General features: G+C 38.5%; 1 protein-coding gene across 1 annotated transcript in view; it reads right to left on the reverse strand.

Moving 5' to 3' along the window:
• LOC114642592 (immunoglobulin superfamily member 1-like) overlaps positions 1 to 22,301 on the reverse strand; it is a 253,600-nt gene that overhangs the window by 57,387 nt on the left and 173,912 nt on the right. The window contains exons 6-9 of the mRNA XM_051919754.1: positions 20,336 to 20,617; positions 14,757 to 15,023; positions 12,420 to 12,443; positions 6,583 to 6,705 (exon numbers count right to left, since the gene is read on the reverse strand). Coding sequence (XP_051775714.1) covers positions 6,583 to 6,705; positions 12,420 to 12,443; positions 14,757 to 15,023; positions 20,336 to 20,617 — 696 coding nt within the window. The remainder of the gene's footprint in view (positions 1 to 6,582; positions 6,706 to 12,419; positions 12,444 to 14,756; positions 15,024 to 20,335; positions 20,618 to 22,301) is intronic.

Consider the following 22,301-nt stretch of genomic DNA (forward strand, 5'->3'; position numbering starts at 1 on the left):
ATTTGCAGCCAGAGCATAATATACGGGTGGCTGCCCCAAACCTTTTTTGATGTTTCCTGGTAATTCTTATTACAGTGGTGTAGTTGGCAGGATGGAAGATTCCCAGAAGAAACAGGAACAGGACCTGACATCTAACCAAGCGGGAAAGTACCGTGGCCGAGTGTCCGGGTGGGGGGTTTATCCCGTAGTTCGGAAAGACCAGGTACAGGCTCCGCTCCCAATATACATAACCAGGAGAACAAAGAAACATGAGGAGTGTATAGGAGGGGTGTACAGGATTGGGCTAGTCCCTATAGGGAAAGTGAAGGAGGCTTATTATGCTCTCTCGGAGGAGAGAGTCGTCTCCCTCATGTGGACAAAGACTTCAGACATGACAGCAGGTGTGGTTATATAGCAGCTTTATTTTGCAGCATCACAGTGAGTAGAGTTTCAGAAGAGCAGGTAATCAGTATTACATGACAGCGTCAGTGCTCTTCTGAACCCTGTCTTTTTGGGTGGGGCAAGTTTTTATACCCCTAGAATGCGTGATTTAATATAATTATGAGATGCAACAGTTGACAATTTTATTTTACAAAATCCTTGATGTTCTAAAACGCCCCTGTGCAAGCTGATTTCTTGGTTCCTTTGTTATGGCGTTCAGATGTAAGCTAGGGGAAAACGTGATAAGGCAGACTCATGTGTGGAATGCTTTGACATTGAGTCCCTTGCACAAATATTTTTCTGTTTGCTCATCAAAGCAAGCTTTTACACAATGCATGGCCTCACAGAGCCCACTTCTGCTTAACTTAAAAGACATGAGTTAGTACAAGGGAACGAATAGAACATTCATCTTCCACACTCACTAAAGCTAAGGCCTCAGTTAATCGTGGGGCATGCCCAGACCAGCAGGTGAAGAAAATAAAAATTGGCTTTTTGACCATAAGCGGTCAACCCAGCAGCAAGTTTCTGCACTGCAATGGCTAAGGCCACCTCAGAATAGTACATTCCAAATCGTGGAGCAGGTGACCTGCTTCATGCTGATAAATAGTCTGCCAAAAAAATCTCCCACCACCTCCTCACACAGGCATGTCAGACCCTCTCCCAGATTTTCCATAAAAAAGTAAAAGGATGTCCCATGTTGCCAAGTCCTCTTGCCTTTCATAAAAAAGAACCTGGATTCATCTGACACCTTCTGTAGGCGCGTAGTTTCCCTCATAATATCCTCAACTGTCTCTGTGGTGCTGATCCTCGCCTATCTTCTCATCTTCCCTGCTACTGCACCTTCACCTTTTTAGATATAGTCAGAACCACCCATTTAGCTCTGATTGGCCCCCTCAAGTCAGATGCCCCTTTCCAAATAAACCATAGGTTTCTAAATCCTATTCAGATTCTTTACTATTTACAGCAATGATAAAAAGGTACAACCAGGCAATGACACGAAACACACATGACAACTGTTAGAGAGTCCCCACAACCAAGCTCCCCTTCAGTAGGGTTGTTACAAGTACAATTTTCCCATATTTTTTAACGTTTAATTTTCAACTTGTAGTTATGGAGCTGTGCGGCATCCTCTTCACTATTGGCTTTACATAGCGGCGTGCAGTTAAAAGATTAAGGGATCTGGCAGCAAGACCTCAGAAAAAATAGGAGAAAGCAGTAGAACATTGTAGCAATGTATTAAAATTACTGAAGTAAATATGAATACAGGAATGCTTCATCAGCTTTATTGGGTTAAAAATGAAAATATAGTAACCCTAAAATCTAAAGTCTAACAAAGAAACTGCTGCACTTATGGTATTTACAAGTCCAGAATATAACGAGAAACGCTGCCTGTGATCATCTGGGCCACACAAAGGCATCTAAAATGCAAACAAACATTAGAAGAAGTTTCCCATACAGTGGCAACCAGTCTGACACACTCAAGTTTAAACTTTTTCCCAGGTATTAAGTATCAATGGTCTAATAATCCATCTCTCTCTATATATAAAATCCAACATTGGTCTGTCTGTCTGTCCGCTTTTCATGAGAGAACTACTTAACAGATTTAGTTTGGGTTTTTTTCTATAATTTTCTTGAACATTCCCATTGATTTTGAGACTTCTATCATCACACAAAGTATCATAGTTCGCTTGTGGTAACGATTTATTTGCACAAATCCGAGACAGACGCTTCTGGCTGATGTGGAGGGGTTGGGGGTGGGGCTCTCCCCTCACTCACGCACCAGCCTGTGTTCGAGTCGGCCTACCTCTTGCCACTTGTTGCAGCATACCTCGCCTCCACTTAGCTAGCGATACTTATTTGTTCAACAGGCATTATCATCTACAGATTGTTAAGGAGTAACGTTTGACGTTTTTGACAGAGATCAGAGCTACATGTGTTTTAGAGTGTAGCTGCTGATTGCCAGAGATATCACCGCCATGTGCTTTTTTCTTCACACGGGGAATGGTCTCTCATCAGATCAGAACATGATCAGATACTGTGCCAACGTCTATTGATCTTTAAAGTTTGTCCTGTTTCACAACTACATTGGTGCAGCCACAGGGGACAGGTAGTTTGAAATTAAATCTAAAAAGTTCTCAAATTTCTGCTTTTTACCAGATCAAAAGAGAACTGATCCTAGTTTGCTGCACTTCTCTAGATGAAACATTTCCTCATTGATTCTTGTGAGTGACTTATGTGTGAATTACAGAAGGTCTCAACATAACAATAAGATGCCACTCGTGTGGAAGTTTCATCTTCCAACCTTTTGGTAAAAGAATGCAGACTCAGTTTGTCTAGTCAGCTTCAGCTGTTTGCATTGCTTAACCCGATTCTTTTTCAGACCTACTAATAAATGTATCTATCCATACAATTTCTGAACTCAATTAAAATTGGTGAGTCAGAACCCACCCTGATGGCAGGGGATGAAATTTAGATGATTTTCTAAACAAGACACTTTTGTGTTTCTCCAGTGCTTTCAATACCATCCAGCCATCCCTTTTAGGTGGTAAACTCAGAGATACTGTATGCAGGTGGATGAGCCTATGGGGTCCTGGCTAATGGGCTATCTGTCAGGCAGACCACAGTTTGTGAGACACAAGGACTATGTGAGTGACACTGGAGCACCAGAAGGAATAGGCCTGTCTCCTTTTCATTTCGCTCTGTACACCTCAGACTATAAATATACCAGCCAGCCATGTCACTTGCAGAAATTCTCAGATGATTCTGCCCTTATGGGGGGTATGGATAAGGGGGGCAAGACAAAGGAGAGGAGTCAGGTGAAGAACTTTGTTTCTTGGTGCAAAGGGAATTGTCTGCAGCAGAACCAAGGAACTGGTTATTGATTTTCACCACAGTAAAGAGCCTCCATGTCTGGTCACTAGTCAGGGAATTGATGTGGAGGTGGTGCAGTCCTACAGGTACTGGGAGCTCCACATTAATGACAGTTTGGACTGGTCTTGCAACACAGAGGAGCTATACAAGAAACAGCAGGCTCTTTTTCCTTATGATTCTCTGTTCCTTTAAATTGGGAAGTGACATCCTTCACATCTTGTATAGTGCTGTGGTCAGAGCGATTTTCTATGCTGTGGTGTGCTGGGCTGGTAACATCACTTCAAGAGAAGCCCAACGAATAAACAAGGTAACTGAAAGGGCAGGCTCAATTATGGGACACTCTCTGGACCTCCTGGAAGTAGCAGACGAGGCTGAGAATGAAAACAAAACTGATTGCCATTAAGAACAATTCTGCACATTCTCTATATGTGACACACTAACAATGAAGACTTTCAGCTAATAAATTATTCAGCAGAAGTGTGTCAAGATACACGGCTGGGGGTCCTTTATATCGACAACAAAATGCCTGTATAGTGCCTTCAATGGTTTCTTCTATTAGAACAACTCTTTTAAGTGAATCAAATGAATGGACTCGTACAGTAAATATGAAAGAATCGATTTAGTGGAGCTCATCAGGAGTGCTAAAGCATGTGGGTGTCCTGCGTGATGCTGTCAGTGTCTTTCATTTCACTGACGCAGGTAGATGTTTAAATCGCATGTGGAAGCAGCGCCTGAGTCATGAGTCTCAGCTCATTTGATTTGTTATCAAATCATCTGCACATTTAAATGTACAACAAAAGCAATTGTAACTCATCCTGATCTTGTAAGATGCCTTGAGTGAAGGTGTTAGTCAGACAAGTATTCATCATCCAAAAACATGTATTTATGTAGGACATTTTGAGGTAATTGCTTTACTTAAACGTAAAAGAAAATTTGACACACAAATTTAGTGACTTGCTCAGGGTCACACACTTAGGCAAATGCAGCAACTAAACCAGCAAGCTAGTGGTATAAAGTCTCGTACAATAGCGTTATGGTTCATCTGGGATTACAGAACTGGTTTAGGTTTATATTTGGTGTATTTGATGTTTTTGCTGTTGTTTGTGTTTCTTGTTCGCTTTTATGTAAAACAATATTTTTTTAAATTGTTTTCTTTAAGCATTTAATTTACAAAAACTTTATTTCTGTATATAAACCTGTTACAGTGTTTACCTATATCTCTTATATTTTGTAGGTGCTACCCTAGGAGGCGGGGCCACCCTGACATTATCACTCCTAAGCTCGCCCTCTGGAGCCACGGAAGTTCCAGACTGGCTCAATGAAGTGTTCTGGAGTGTTTGCAGCTATTGGGTTTCCTTTCATTTAAGTGATTGCCGTTCAGCCTTTTCTGCTCTGTTTCCCAGATTATTCTTTCAGATGGTGTTCTTGGGGCAGTCTGCTATAAGTTTGTCTTTGAAGCAACTTCTTTTGCTCTGTTGTGGAAACATTTTTGACTTGGAACAACCTTTCTTTTCTCATGTTTTCCTTCATTTCATTTTCATTTCATTTCATTTATGTTAGGTAGAATGCCCAGAGGAGACTGGGCGGTCTCGTGGCCTGGAACCCCTACAGATTTTATTTTTTTGTCCAGTTTTCTGGAGTTTTTTTTTTGTTTTTTCTGTCCACCCTGGCCATCGGACCTTACTCCTTTTCTATGTTAACTAATGTTGTCTTATTTTAATTTTGTATTTTGTCTTTTATTTTTCTTTTCTTCATTATGTAAAGCACTTTGAGCTACTTTTTGTATGAAAATGTGCTATATAAATAAATGTTGCTGTTGTTATCATTTCTTTATTGTAGAAGAGCAATTTCAAATAAAATAAATAAATGTGCAGAAGAAGCAAGAATGTGTCAATAAGCCACACTGACTTCAGTTTTCTAACCAGGAAAGACTGGGCCACCACTTATATACTGGCTGGTAAACGAAGTCATATGTGGTTCCTCATTAGATGGTGACAGTTTGTTGCTTGGTTATCATTCCACCTCACAACGGGAAACAGGTGCCTTTACAGGGTGTGCCAACACTTTAACAATAGCATAAAAATATTATAACTTATTTACAATGCATAATGAAATTCAGAAAAAAAATACAAAGTAACACCCAAATACTGTGGCTCGGTCAGGGACACATCCTTAATTAGTCAAGTACCTGGGGTTTGTTTCCTGTTTTGTGCCCTGTGTTGGCTGGGATTGGCTCCGGCAGACCCCCGTGACCCTGTAGTTAGGATATAGCGGGTTGGATAATGGATGGATGGATGGATGGATGGATTAGAAAATATAAGAATATAATTTTTAAGGCACTCTGTATATTAGAAGATACTATGTGTATATAGTAATGAAAAGTATTCTCCCACAGCGCTTTGAGCAAGTTTCTTGCATTTGTTCATGGTAAATACATCTCTTCTTTTATTAAGGTTTATTTCTCTGGATAATTTCTCAAGCCAAATTGTTTTCTATGATTTTCCTTTCTGTTGAGAGTTACTTCGAAATTGTGGGAAAGTTAATTTATTTTAAGAGCTAACCCCTTTCAGGCTGTGTAGGCTGAAACAGGTCATTATAGTTGGGGGTTAAGACGTTTGGGGTGAGGCCTGTTTTTTAGGCAGTAAGGTGGTCTGAGAACCCTCTCTAGCTGTGGTCTCTACTCCAGATCATAACACTTAGCCACTACACCAGAGGCAGCTGGGTTGTTTCATTTAAACCTTTAAATCAATTAGTAATCCGGAGGTGCACAGATGTTACTTTGTCATCTCATTGCTATCTGACATGTCCATGTTTCTGTTTCCACATTGTATTTTTAACTTTACATTGTGACGTATACTATGTGAGAATATGACCAAGGTGACATCCACAGAGGTGCTGAGTTCTGCTAATGAGTGTAAGAGTGTGAACACTTGATCAGCTGCTTCTCCTCATTCAGTCAATTATTCATTGTTGTCCCTCACTTTGGTTGTTGGACTTCTTTCTTCACTTCCTGCTCCTGTAAATCAACACATCAGAAGTTAAAGCAGATAGATAGATAGATAGATAGATAGATAGATAGATAGATAGATAGATAGATAGATAGATAGATAGATAGATAGATAGATAGATAGATAGATAGATAGATAGATAGATAGATAGATAGATAGATAGATAGATAGATAGATAGATAGATAGATAGATAGATAGCACACTCAGGACAGATAAATGTTGCATCGGTTTCATTTAATGTTCATGTTGCTTTCTGACTCCACTGACCTGAAGTCTACGCACTATCATTGGATTGAAATACTGAAGTCACTCTGATCCAGAAAGAGTCTCTCGTAATGATGAGCAGCACAGTCAGCACCAGACCTGATACTCCAATTCGAAGGCTGTTCTCCATCCTATAATCCACTGAAATAAAAGAAAAAAAGGAGTCTGTTTAATATTAATTAAAGAAAGTGAAACCCAAGAAAGGGAAATCCAGACATCTCACTGTGCACAATTTACTGTATTAAAAACAATTCTCTGTCACATATATTTTTTTTTATTATACTGTACATCTACAAGAATAGTTGGAGAAGGTGGGTGAGTTTAAATGCTTGATATCAACAGTACAGAGTAACAGGGATTGTGGAAGAGAAGTGAGAAAGAGAGTGCAGGCAGGGTGGAGAAGAGTGTCAGGAGTGATTTGTGACACAGTGAAAGGGAAGGTCTACAGAATGGTAGTGAGACCAGCTCTGTTATATGGGCTGGAGATGGTGGCACTGACCAGAAAGCAGAGGACAGAGCTTGAGGTGGCAGAGTTAAAGATGTTAAGATTTGCATTGGGTGTGATGACGATGGATAGGATTAGAAATGAGGACATTAGAGGGTTGGCTCAGGTTGGACGGTTGGGAGACAAAGTCAGAGAGGTGAGATTGTGTTGGTTTGGACATGTGCAGAGGAGAGATGATGAGTATATTGGGAAAAGGGTGATAAGGATAGAGCTGCCAGGCAAGAGAAAAAGAGAAAGGCCTAAGAGGAAGTTTATGGTTGGGATGAAAGAGGACAGGAAGTTGATGGGTGTGACAGAGCAAGGTGACGAGGACAGGAAGATATGGAACAAGATGATCAGCTGTGGCAACCCTAACGGGAGCAGCCGAAAGAAGAAGAAGAATACATCTATAAGATTGTCCATAAAAGGTTTAAAAAAGTATAACCCCAAATCAGAAAATGTTGGGATGATATGGAAAATGCAAATTAAAAAAGAAAAACAAAGTGATTCTTAAATTTACTTTGACTTTTATTTCATTACATGCAGTGTTGTGGGGTACAAAATCTGTACATTTTGGTTTAATTTTCCATTATATTTTGTTCAAGACAAGACAACAGATGAACTACATTTAGGACCAATCAAAGCAGGTTTTCTTCCCTTACACCTCACTTTTAAAATAGCTGTTCCAACATAGAAAGGAAGACATGCTGGTGGCTCAATTACTTTATAACCTGGGAAAGGAAGATTGAGCCATGCCTCAGGCTATTGATTACTTTATGGATGGACATCTGGGACAACAATTTGGTGTACAGCCTGGGAAAGGAGGACATGAGGCAATATCAAAAAACTTTATTATCTGGGAAAAGATAGATTAAAGAGTTTCAGCAAAATTCATCCATCATATTGACAGCCAGCCAATCAGGTGTATGGAACATTCATGTGTTGTGAAACCTTATAATAAATATTCCTCATTTGAAAGCAATGAAGAACAGGAGAAACAGCGATGACGGAAGAGCGACGTCAGAGAAGACAACAAAGAGACGTACAGTATGACCAGTTTTCATCCGATCATCAGTTAACAGCATCTTTATAAATGTCAATTGCTAAATCAAACGCTGCCCTGGGACATTCATCCTTGTCATCTCTACTTTTTTCATAAGCTTTTTCTAAAGACTATATACATCCAGACTTTCCTATCAGTGCCTATTTTCTATTATTCTTTGTTCCAATGGTATCATTATTATTCTTGTAATAAATACCATGCTGCTTTGTCTTAATGTCTATAGAGTGATTGAAATAACAAGTTAGATTTCTTTGAGCACCTAGTGCAGCTGGAGATTTGCCATTACCTCTGTGCTGTGCTGGTTTATTATGCTGAGAGTGAGAGCTCCACTCAATAGTTGGAACAGTACGTAAAGAAGGTATTCTTGGCTGATAAATGGCCTATAGTCAAGAGTGCTGAGTCTTTGTATGCTTAAATGTATTCTTGTAGACCAAAGGTAATATTTAGGTCTGAGATATCATTAAAACATTGTTTGTTGTTCGTGCTGATAATAAGTAAGTCTCATGAAGTGCTGAGTGACAGGCTGTGTTATACCTAAAGAACTTGTGTGGTTTAAAGTGCTAGAGGTTAATCAGCATGTGTGTGTGTCATTCATGGGGCACTGTTATGGTTAGGGTTTGTGTGTATGCGTATCGCTATGTGTGTGTGTGTTCATCTTAAAGTGCAACAGTAGACCAACCTGATAACGAACTTGACGAGTACACTTACCATTGAGGGAAAACAGGTAAAGAGTAAGTAGAGATAAATACTATGATAATACAGGCAGTATGCACCCAAGATATTTCCTGTTTTGTCTGCTCAACTTCATTTCATTTGTTAATATACATTCATTTCTGCATTTCAGACCTGCAACACACTCCAACAAAGTTGGGACAGGGACAAACTGGAGCCAGTAATGAGGTAAAATAATGAAATAATGATGTGATTTCAAACAGGTGATGTCAACAGGTGATTGTAACTATGATTTGGTATCCACAAAAGGCTGAGTCTTTTAGGAGCAGAGATGGGCAGAGGATCTCCAGTTTGTCAACAAATACATAAGAAAATGATTGAAATATTTAAAAATCAATGGTCCTCAATGAAAGACGAAGGGATTTGCATATTTCTCCCTCAATAGTGCATAATATCATTCAATGATTCAAGGATTCTGGAGGAATTTCAGTACGTAAAGGGCAAGGGAGCAAGCCTAAGCTGAACACCCGTGATCTGTGATCGCTCAGATGGCATTGCATCAAGAACCATCACTCCTCAAAAGCTGATATAACCACATGGGCAAGGCCTGATTACTTTGGCAAACCTCTGTCAAGCTCTACCATATGGAGTTACATTCATAAATGCCTCATAAAATTTCACTGTGCAAAAAAGAAGCGTTATTTAACCATAACCAAAAGTGGCACTAACTTCTCTTGGCTCTGAGGCATTTGGGATGGACCATCACACAGTGGAAACAAATGTGTATTGTGATCCAATGAATCAGTATTCCAGGTCTTTTTTGGAAGAAGTGGATGCCACGTGCTCCGGACCAAACACGAAAAGAACCATCCAGACTGTTATCAGCAACAAGTCCTAAAGCCAGGGTCTGTCATGGTATGGAGTTATATGAGTGCCCTCGGCAAAGGAAATTTATACTTCTGTGGTGGTGCCATTAATGCAAAAAGGGCATTGAAATTTTAAAGAAAGATTTGCTGCCTTCAAGATGACATCATTTCCTGGGACATTGAAACATTTTTTTCAACAAGACAATGCAAAACCACATTCTGCACACATTACAAAGACATGGCTGTGGAAGAAGAGGGTACGGGTACTGGACTGGCCTGCCTGCCTGCAGTCTTCACCTTTCCCCAATAGAGAATGTGTGGAGAATTTTGAAACGAAAAATGAGACAATGATGACCCCATACTGTTACACACCTTAAGACATGTTTACAGGAAGAATGGGACTTAATAACACCTGAAATGCTTCAGGACTTGGTATCCTCACTGCCAAAACGTCTTTAAAGTGTTGTGAGAAGGAATGGCGACATTACAAAGTGGTGAATGCTTTACCGTCTCAAATTTTTTTGGAATGTGTTGCAGGCCTAAAATGCAGGAATGGATTTCTATTAACAAATGTAATGAAGATGAGCAGAGAGAACATGAAATATCTTCGGTTCATACAGTCTGCAATGAAGTAAAAGTCAGATTTAAGAATCACTGTGTTTTTTTGGCTTTTTCCATACTTTTTTTGATTTAGGTTTGTTGAAAATAAGCATTCAATAACATTTATACACATTAAGCAAAATCCTATTTTTAGAAAAGTATATTAAACTAATTATAGAAAATAAACTGACTAGCAATTCCTCATAATGCTGAGACAACTCAAAATATAATCATATTTAGTATTTCTAGTGTCGTGTTATGGACAGTGGAGGTGTACATCAGGAACTTATCAAGTTCAGTTTACTGCTGGGCAGTTACCCACCATGACAGCGCATGTTCATTTTAGCCAGTGAAGGTCACATGGAGGGAGCCATTTGGCCAGAGCTCAGTTCCTGCTTGTCCTTCTGTCTAAGGATGGCTGACTTAGATTTGATAAATTTGAATTTTGAACATTCCCAAGCAGCGAATACCACAAAACTATGTAACATGTGGAAATGAATGTAGTGAACAAGTACAGTAGAGTAATAAACGCACACCAAAAACTCCAGTTTGGAAAACACACATTAAGAATACATACTGCAATAAATTCACATAAAAATATGATATATTAGCAATATATTTATATAGCCATAAAGAACTGTAATACAACAAAGGGTTAAAATGATGCTTCTGAACAGATAAATGCATGTAAATGTACATTTAAACATTAACTATCAATATCAATTAATTATTTAAATGTGCTACAGTATTTTTTAAGTAATTGTTGCGATGCCATAAATTCACACTACTGGTGAAGTAAAACATTGTGGCTAACATACTGAAAGGTACAAATGACTACAATTCTTTAAACAGTAAGGTTACTTTAACTTAATTTTAACAATATTACTTTTAATGAATGTGCCTGTGAGTTTGCCTGTTTTCCATATACAGTATGATGTATGAAAATCTTTTACATTTTCTGAGTTTAATTCTAGGCACAGAATTGAAAATTTACATAAAGTTAAGGATATTTGCATAAGGGAACACCTCCTTTGGAGCAAAGCTACAAATCATTCCTCGTGATCCCTGCACCTTTGCGCAGTTGGAAAGAAACTTCAAGAGATTTAACAAACTGAGGGGTGAAGATTGTTTTGTGGTTATGGACGCTGATTTATGGTGTGCTGTTTTTGAATAAACTAGCAAACCTGTCACAAATCCAACATCATAAAAGCAAACTTTCCTTCTTATCAATGTTTAAAAGTTAACAGTCTGACGATTATAACTATTTTAATACCTTTCTAAATAACTTTGTGTGGGTAGTTGGCATACATATACACTGTAAAACATATTAAAACCTTCAGCTGCATAGCATTTTCAAGTTTACTCAACTAATAAGCTCTGTGGTTGAGCCTCCTGGGATTATTAAGTTTAAGTAAAGTCTACGCGCATACAGTAGTCCTAAAACATTTGTGAACCCTTTAAATTTTTTTTTTTTGGAAAGCCTAAATAACATCTAGAGGAGAATCACTCACTAAGCTTGAGATAAATGTGTTTTAAATGGATAGATAAATACACTTTGTTATGGGAATGTGCCTTTTCTGTTTATATTGTATGCCGAATTTTTCAAAAGTATTGATAATATTTTAGCAAAAAACAATTAGCATGCGTTTTGCACATTTTAAACACATTAATGGATAATGGACATGTGGATTATGCAATGCATGAGAATCTTTTTCCTTTTTTCCATGGATGTTTTTTACATTGTTTGCTGTTTTCCAGAATTGGTCACTATATCAGGCACCATTATAAACCTCATGGGGTAAGTAATATATAAAATAAAATCATTTTTGGATGGAGTGTTCCTTTAACTCCAAGTTCATTAACAGTATTCAAGCTTAACATTGAGAAGAGACAAACAAATAAGATGGACGTGAGGGGAAAAACATGGCTGCCACAATGGCCCCATCCTCACGCACACACACACATGCCAGCGAGACATACCACAGCTATTGCTCACAGGACTCGCTCCATAAAACATCCTGGAAAATAAAGGACCCCCCTCTAGTGCCCACAACTCTGATTGAAATGAGGAACACCAGAGAAGAGAGAAATAAAAGATTTTAGCCCTCCTCAATCTGCACTGACAATAAATAAAACAAGAAAGCAAAAGCCAAGACCTCTCAGCACCTACCTTGCTTACCAGCACCAGGCAAAGCTGAAAACACAAAGAAACAGAAAGAAGCCCATTAATAACAACCTTAAAATAATTAATAACAGGTGAAGGAGCAAAATACAGAAAAACAATGTGGGAGAACTTCAGGCCAGCAAGGTCAGGAAAAGCTGGCGGCCCATAAACTGAGGAGGCTGACGTAGGAGCGACTGAGCCTGTGGACCACCTGTCTCACCACAACAATGAAGTAATAAAAACGATGAAGTTTTCAAAAATCAAATAAATAGGCAATGCCTTCAACAGCATAGGAATATTTGTCAAAAAGGTACAAAATTGAAATATAAGTTACTAATTAAATTTAATGTCTAGCAGTTCTATTTCATACGTTATAATACACATCACAAACTGTCTTTGATATTCCATCCTACTCAAATGTTTAACACATTGCACAATAAATAACATAAAAAACCACTTGCAAATTTCTTATTATAGCACAAACAGAAGGTACAAACTTCTCATTTTCTTTGAAGCGTCACCTCTTTGGACAGACACACAACTTATGTGAGATTTTACCAGCATTTTAAACCAATGATTTGTTACCTTTAGGGAAGGCCATTTCAATAATTAAATTTTAAAAGTTCTGGTTAAAACAGAATGAATGTTATATTTGCAAATAAGCACTGGAAACTTGTAACAAAAACAAATAAAAATATTTTGTATTCAAATTGTGGAGAAATCTTTGGCTTAGGGAACCCCAGTTGAATTTACAGAATCTGATGAAGGGAAAAAGAACAAAAAAAGCTTTGTCATTTTTTTCATTGTGATTAAACAATAAGACTTTATACTTTAGTGACCAGAAGACGTTCAGGGCTGTTGTTTTAACTGCTTTAACATTCAGGGTGACTTTGGTACGTGGTGAGTTATCTTGGTTGTCATGAACAGTAAAAGTGCAGGTTTTTGGTTGTTGTTGTTTGCTCACAAGCTTGGTGTATGAACACACGGTAAAAGCACTCTGGACTCTGAGCTACAGCAACGACCTGTTTTCATCTTTTGCATCTTTTTCATTAAATGCCATGCAAATGTATTGCAGAATAATTCTGGATAATGTTTAGTTAATTATTAAAGGCTTCCTGGTGCCACATGGACAGCACGACAATACTTTACCCTCTTTTTGTTTTGTCATACTAGGGGGCCCCCTGCTTGCTTCGCTCGCCATCCCACGTGCGGGCCCTACACACTAGTCATTTCCTGGATCTGCCGCTTGCGACGAATCGTGCTGTGCTTTTGGATAAACACAAATATCAACTCTGTCCTTGATATCTCCGTCTTTCGAAATTATTATCGCTGACAATTTGTCACATGTTGGTTTATTATATATGCGACTCTGATCTTTTGGATTCATATAGAAATCCAAGAAAACTTCTTTGTCCGTGTTTTTCAGATAAATTTTGTGTAAAGTAAGATACTTTTTGACGTATGGATTTGTATCCACTATTGGCTGTAGAATTTCTAATATATCTGATTGTTTAACTCCTTCGATTCTATGTTGCATCGCTTCTCCTTGATCATAAATATACACCTGACCAAATTGTGGTGTCTTTGAAATTAAACTTGTAGTAGCTTTATAATTGTTGCGGGACCACAGATTCTCATAACATATGGCCTGAATCATGTTAATCTATGTTTTGAGCATTGTATGATGCGAACGCGAACAGATTATTGTAGATTTGGATATTTTGCCTGTAGTGTTTGTGGATTTCACTTTCACCAAATAACAAACCTTTTATTTCTCGTGGATATGCCTCTTCACTGGGAAGAAACACTACTTTTCCCTGATGGCAAAACGAATTAGACGATCTACAAGTCTGTGACCTAAACATTAAAGGTCACCAATATCTACATACTTCTGTCATATCACCTATGTCCATACAGTATATTCAATCTCTTTTCGCTGTTCCGTTATTTCACAGAATAATTTCTGTTTGTTAGCGCTAATACTTATCTATCTAATGCAATGTTTACAATCAGTTTTTTGAGACTTTCGAATTTTAGTACCTTTATAATCTCTAACCTGCTCTGCATGTGTATCACGTCCACGTTTTTGAACCTCTTTACGACATTCTACTTTGTCATCTACTCTTTGTCTTTTCTTCTTCTACTGTTTGTCTTTTATTCCCATCCCCGCTTGGACCTGTTAGGTTTTCAATTCATCTCTTGGCACAAAGTCTCATCTTATGGAACATGAAATTATCTCTCTGAAAATGTCTCGTCTTGTCTCTCTGAAAAAGTCTTGTATCGTCCCAAGATTTTTTTATATAATAGAGAGATATGTAAGTTGTATTAAATGTTTCTTCCTACCTTGCACTTCAATCTCAAGCTCATTGCTGTAAGTTTGTCTTCTTCCTGAAGATTCTACAGCACACATGTAGCTCCCACTGTGGATTTTATCAGCCTGATTGATGCTAAACACTGCAGAGTCACTGCTGCTCTTCACAGTCTCATTGTTTCTTAGGAAGCTGAAAATGAGTGTTGAGCTCATTTTCCCTTCCCATGTGCAGGTCAGTTTAATGGAGTCTCCCACCTTCACAGAAGTACTAGGAGAAGCTGACAAAGTCACATACATAGCTGAAGAGAGAACATGAAGAGAATTAGTGTGAGAAAACAAGAGGAAGGCCAAGGGAGGATTGTCTGGTGAAGATCTTCAGTCATTCAAGTGTGGTTACCATACCATACCATACCATATTTATTTGTTGAGCGCTTAAAAACACAGCATTACAACCGACCAAAGCGCTGTACAGTTAAAATAAACAGGACTAAAAACAAAATATTAAAGCAAACATTAAGAGAGAATTTGAACTAAAAACTAAAAACAGGTCAGAGGATCCAATAGAATAGAGAAAATAGCGAAAAACAAGTAGAAAATGAAACAAGTTAAGAATTAAAAGCCAATGTGAAGAAGTGCGTTTTTAAGCGTAATTTGAATGTGGCAACTGAAGTGGCTTGCCTAACCACTAAGGGTAAGGAGTTCCACTGCCTGGGTGCACCGATGGAGAAAGCCCTTTCACAACGAGCTTTGAAACGTGCCTTGGGAACGGTTAGAAGGAGCTGATCTGCGGATCTAAGAGCGCAAGGGGAATTGTATCGATGGAGCAAAACACTCAAATAGGTGGTGGCTAGACCATTTAATGCCTTATAAGTTAGGAGGAGTATCTTAAATTCAATTCTGAATCTAACTGGCAGCCAATGTAAGGTTTTTAAAATTGGAGTAATATGTTGGCCTCTGCCACTCCCTGTTAGAAGCCTTGCAGCCGCATTTTGAACCAGTTGTAGTCTAGAAAGAGTGGCTTTGCTGATACCATAAAGGCAGGAATTAGAGTAATCAAGCCGGGACGTAATAAATGCATGGATTACTGATTGCAGGAGATGGTTAGACAGAATAGGCTTGAGTTTGGCGATACGCCTGAGCTGGAAAAAACAGGATTTTACTGTGCTGTTGACTTGAGCATCCATTTTCAGGAACGAATCCATTTTGATTCCGAGATTAAAGACAGATGAAGTTACTGGAGTGGGAAGAGAGTCGAGGCCAAAAGATGGAATCTGTTTGTAGTCGGGACTAAAAACAATGACCTCGGTTTTTGAATCATTCAGGTGAAGGAAATTTACAGCCAGCCAATCCTTAATGTCAGATAGGCAGTCGAGGAGAGGTTTGGTGGAGTCAGTTGGCTTAAGGGAAAAATACATTTGGCAGTCGTCAGCATATAGATGATATGAAATTGCATGTTTTCTAAAAATTGCACCTAAAGGCAGAATGTAGATTGAAAAAAGTAGTGGCCCTAAAATGGAACCCTGGGGGACCCCACGTGGGAGTAGGACTGATTCAGATGAAAAATCGTCCAACATGACTCTAAGAGTCCTGTTGCAGAAATATGACCTGAACCAATCGAGGGCTGAGCCAGATACACCAGCCCAGGATTCGAGTCAGGAGATCATGATACCATGATCGATTGTGTCAAATGCAGCAGATAGGTCGAGAAGAACCATAATCACATGAAGTCCTGAGTCCAATGCCAAAAGGACGTCATTTAGGACACGTAAATGCACGTTTCTGTGCTATGTTTGGGCATAAAGCCTGACTGAAAAAGGTCCATTACCTGATGGTCAAAAGCACAGAGCAAGGAAGTAAAATGCAGAATAAAAGGAGATCTTGTGCTGCCTTACAGTGTAAAGCTGTTGGCATTGAACTTACAGGACCAGTTATACAAAGCTACCAGTTCAAAAAATCAGAAAAGTTAATTTAATTTTGTACTGATTTTAGCTTTTCTTAGGTAGTTTCTTGTTTTGTATCTTTTAAACATATTTAATTTCCATTCAACTAAATTACCTAGAAAGGCGTATCAAGCTGTTAGATCCAGCAGACTGTGGTTTGATATTTGATCTGATCACTTTGTGTCATTTTTTTCCATTTACATTGACATGATAAGTGTGGACTATGATTTGCAGTAGACATTACAGATTTGGTTCATACCCAGTGATGCTTGTCCCCCAGGTCTCAAAAACTGGATTAAAAGGGTTTATTAAATTGGATATGGACAAAAGAGAATCAAAACTAATTTTTGTTCTCTCTGTCCAGTGGTGCAATATATCATACACAACACTCAGTCTGCTCTTTTCATTTCCATCTCTATGTCCTCTTCTTCTTTTGGCTGCTCCCATTTAGGGGTCAACACAGTAGATCATCCGTCTCCATCTATCTCTGTCTTTTACATCATTTTCTGCCACGCTGACTGCCTTCATGTCCTCCCTCACCACATCCGTAAACCTCCTCTTTGGTCCTCCTCTGTGATGCACTTTTGTAATTTTACTGAAGAACTTCACTTACAAATAAAAAAACTATTTTGTCAAACAGCACATTTGTTTTGGAGTGCACACATTTTTTAGTCTGGTAGGGCGTTTATCCAAAGTCTCAATTACCTGGTAATGAAATAAATAAAATGCCCCACAACTCGACTGTATGCTTTAGCTTTTTTTATGTCTTCAGGTGTGTTTTCAGCATCTGCAGCTTACAGTTTTAGTGTTGTGGAGAGAAGACATATTTCAGATTGTACAGCTACAAATACTGAAAATGGAAATTTGTTATAATTCGGTTTTGATTTGGAATGAAATAAAAATAGTAAAGGTGTAATGCTATTAGAAGACAGCCTTCAACCCCAAGGGATCACTCATCTGCTCCATGGTAGACTGGCTGCAGTAGTGTCTACTCTGGTCCGTGCCACACCTTTGTACAGCAGAATGCTGAAGGAGCTCTAATGTATGCATCATGCAGTTCTCTTTAATTTCTAAATGTTTTTTGAGATTTTGAGCTCCTTCTGGAACAGATTCAGCTTCAGCCCTTCTGGGTAGAGATAAGCAGGTTGAAAATGGAGACAAGCAGATGTGCCGTAATAACTGAGGGAAAGTCTATTTTGGATAACTAGAAAGGTGCTCCATTAGATAGAGAACCTTGGATGAAGGAGGACCAATGTGGGTTCCATCCTAGCTGCACCTGCTATTTTTCTATGCACAAATATTTCAGGGGTCATGGGTGTCTGCCAATCGTTTCAACATGCATTCTATGTGCTTGGTGATTTCTTGTAACTAGTATCCTGTGATTGTGGGATGACCTTGACACTAACCAATGTCACACACATGCGACTAGGAGTGAGCTAAGTGGACCAAGTGGAGATGACTACCCGCCAGGCCAGGGGGGTGGCGGCGTCCTCTAAATGTTTTTCTGTCATCTCTGCAGACCAAATACAGGAAAACCTGCCTGGTTTAACGTCACTTCCTTTTCTGGTCTAATGACATCACTTCCGGTTTCCAACATATAAAACCTCCATCTTGACAGATCAGTTCAGTTCATTTTGGGAATTCAACCAGAGAACATCCATGTGTTTTCTTTAAACCTTTTGCAGCCATGGACAATATACGGGTGGCTGCCACAAACCTTTTCAGTGTGTTCAGACTCATTCTTTTACACCAACAAAGCAGTAAGGTGGGCACCACATTATATGTTATTATTACCATTAGTTACCAACACAGATCAGGGCAGTGATTACTAGAATGGGGTTTGGGGTTAAAGACAAATTGAGGTTCATGTGTTGGTGTCTTGAAGAAACTCTCCTTTATAAAGTTAGAAAATTGACAATACATGAGGACGTTGGAACAGAACTGCTGTTCTTTTGGAACAAGAGGAGAAAGATAAAGTAGTTTAGGCACAAAGAGAGGATACCCTGGGACTCCAACATGGCTCTGGGCACATTGGAGGGGTTATGTCTCTAATGTGTCTCAAAAGGGAGACTGTGGCTGAGCATAGGATGATGTTAAATATTCAAGACAGCGACACTCATCACAATCAGTGGCAGACACTGAGATAAGGTTTAATCTTTCAATTACCGGTATGTCTTTTAACACACAGCCATTTAACACAGTCTTATTATTGGTTATGTGGCAGGAAAGACAGATGAGAATGGACAGAACTTCTTAAGGGGCTTTATATGAGCCTTCATATAAAACCAGCAGCATCTGTCAAATTCATATTGAAGAGAGGACACACTGCAAAGTTAAATCTTATTTTGATGGTGTTTTTCCTAATAAGGACAGTTACAAAGACAAATACTTTCAGAAGAGACAAATAATGATTATTGACAAATAACAAGTATTAATCTTCAATTAAATAACAAAACTCACATTATTTTCTAGAGTTGCAGATCTTTGTCCACTTCCTGGAGTAGCAATGCAATTCATGGTCAGGAGGAGCAGAAGATGGGCTATTGGCAAAATGTGGTGCTCATTCCATTTCTTTTAAAAAATAATCTGTGATTTTCCCAAAAAAAAAGACTGAAAGCAGACCCACAGCCTATCATGCTTCTGCTCGAGTGTCTGTGTTGCTTTATATGTGATTGTGTGTGCGGCCATCTTTATATTTTTGCCTTTTATAAACTTACCAAATAGGTAAAAATACAAATATGTTTTCTATGTCCATGTCATATTCAAACCTACGTGAGTCTCCTTCATCACTCTGCCATTCATGATGAAGATTTCACTGTTTAGGTCATTAGGTTTCACCACTCCTTCTCACAGAAGTAAAGCTCCTCAGGCTGATGCCAGTGAGAAATATTAAAAGGATCAGAGTGTGTGTGTGTGAGTGTGTGTGTGTGTGTGTGTGTGTGTGTGTAAGATATGCCATAATCAGTAGAATTTATAGCATTCTCTACTGGAGAAATCTGGAATAGCATTTGACTAGAGGTTAATGTGTGGGTTTTCTGAAGTATGGAATAAAAAAGAAGCCTCTGATAAGAAAAAGAAGCAAATATGAAAACTGAACCAGATCATATTTAAAATCTGAATATTCTAATAAATTTAAACAGCTGAAAACTTTGAAGGGGATACCTTAAACTATGATGACTGAGTTATTGGGAATTAAAGAAAAAAATGCCGAGGAATGAAAATGGCTAATAATTAAAAGACAAAGAGTGAAAAGACAGATACATCTGGAGAAATTAAAAATGACAATCTGGTGAAGAGAGCAAAGAATAAAGAAATCAGAAAACTCAACATCCTGACAAAAACTGATAACTGCAATGAAAAGAAGCAGGAGTCCCTCAAATCCTAAAAGCCTCCACAGATACCTTCTTTTTCTGACAAAGATTCACACTTTAAGCAACTGACTACCACTGTGACTCCACTCCATTGTTTTTCATGTCTCACTATTCATTTAGAAAATGAGAAGCTGGGTGCTGCAAGCTGGACATCAAAGTGTGGCGCTGTAATAAATTTCTCAATGTGAAGTACTGGGTATCTCAGGTGAAGATATGGCGTCATTACACAGACATGAAAGTGTCATCATTCAGCAGACAGAGAGAGACATGGACCTGAAGAGGAGACTTCTGCACACTTACCTTTTATAGTCAACTGCAAGCTGTCACTTTCTTTCTTCTCAGTCTCTTTTCCTTCTTCCTTCACCTCACACCAATATTTTCCAGTTTGCTTCTGGTGAGCTGACTCGACTGTGAACTCATTCTGTTGAGTTTCTTCACTCAAAGGTGTCTCATCTCTGCAAAATTTATATCTCAGTTGTGTCCCTGTCACTTCACTCTTAGACAGACACCTCAGGGTCACAGTGTCCCCTTCCCACACTGAGACACTGGGCAGGACACTCAGGGTGGGTTTACTAAAGTGCTCTGTGGGAACAAAAAGAAGAGAATGACAAAACACTGAATCTGGAACTAAGTAAGGCGTGAAAACTGCATGTTTAAGTGTCAAAAGGCCATGTTTTATGATCCAAAAAAAATTAACTGCTGGACATGTCTGGGCTCAGAGGTTTCTTATACTTTGTATTTAAAAAAAACAATGTTAATATGTTAAAAATATGTTAACAAATCCTTAACAACAATTCCTGACCTTTATACACTCAATGATATGCACACATTTATAGGTTTCTGTATCCATGTTCTGCACATCAGGGTTTGTTCCAGAGACTGAAGAAGAAAAAGAAGAAGCTCAGCTCATTTTATTTTCATGTATTACAAATTGAAAGGATATGTTGGGTTGTGGCAGTGCCAGATTAAACAATAGGCATATGTTGCATATGCTACGGGCCCCGCAATTTCGGGGGCCCCCAAATGGTGGACCCAATATTTAATGAAAAAGTGTAGCATTGAAAAACTGGTCTTTAAAAATATTATCTTTACGTTTTTAAACTGTAAATTTCTTACACAACAAAACTTTAGGGGCCCAACACATAAAATTCACATAAATATTATAAGATTCTTATTATAATCGAGAGTAAAATAATTATTTAGTCCGGTTTGAACTGTTCAGAATCTAAACTTCAGATGATGCAGACCAAAAGGGCCCCCAAATTTGAAATGTGCTACGGGCCCCCAAAGCTCTTAATCCGGCCCTGGGTTGTGGTGATATGCTACACTTGGCCTCTGGTTCAGTTCTTAGCTGACTGACTTCTTGACACACTTCTGCTGAATGATGTGTCAGCTGAAAGTCCTCAGTGTTGGTGTGTCACAGAGAGGATGTGCAGAATTGTTTATAATGGCATACAGTTTTGTTTTCATTCTCTCCTTTGCTACGACCTCCAGGGGGTCCAGAGTGCATCCAATAATTAAGTCCACACTTTTAATGAGCTTGTTGATTTGGTGGGTTTCTCCTGAAGTGATGTTACTAGCCCATCATAACACAACATAGAAAATAGCACTCTCCATCACAGAGTAATTGAAGATGTGAAGGATACCAACAGCAATATGTCTGCCTCACTGTGACTGCGATAGCCAAATCAGGAGTTTTTTTTCTTTTTCATTTTCTTGCTTTGTAGTCATTCTGGTGTGTGTTCAGACCAATGTCTATGTGTATGTTTATTTATTTACTTATCCACTTCTTTATGTACTTATTTAAAGAGTTTCTGTAAAAAGTCAAATAAATAAATAAAGTTCCAAGGTTCTAATCGCTGTGCTAAGAAAATTCGATTTGGAAGAAATTATCAGGACGTCTTCAGCTTGCAGAATGTTAAAAACCATAAACAATAAAAAAATCAATACAAGAGATTAATATGGCAGGTCTTTTTGTGTTCATTCAGTATTTAATTTAAGCATGAAATAGCAGGTTTGATATTAAGAAAGGTGCTTCACATGCTCTACACAATGATTCTCAGGTTCAGTCCTAATGGACACTTTTAGCTGAAGGTTTTATTTAATATTTACCTTATTGTTAATATTGTCAGATATCTCCTTTTTTGCAAGTCCAGATATTACAAACCAGGTAGAATTTGTTCAAATATAACCAGAATTTGTGTGTTACTCAGTTTTCTTTGTCTTGCTGTGCTGAATATGAAATTCAGATGAATAGCTGACTGGC

This window comes from Erpetoichthys calabaricus, chromosome 16 (genome assembly GCF_900747795.2).
Source record: "Erpetoichthys calabaricus chromosome 16, fErpCal1.3, whole genome shotgun sequence".
Classification (NCBI taxonomy): domain Eukaryota; kingdom Metazoa; phylum Chordata; class Cladistia; order Polypteriformes; family Polypteridae; genus Erpetoichthys; species Erpetoichthys calabaricus.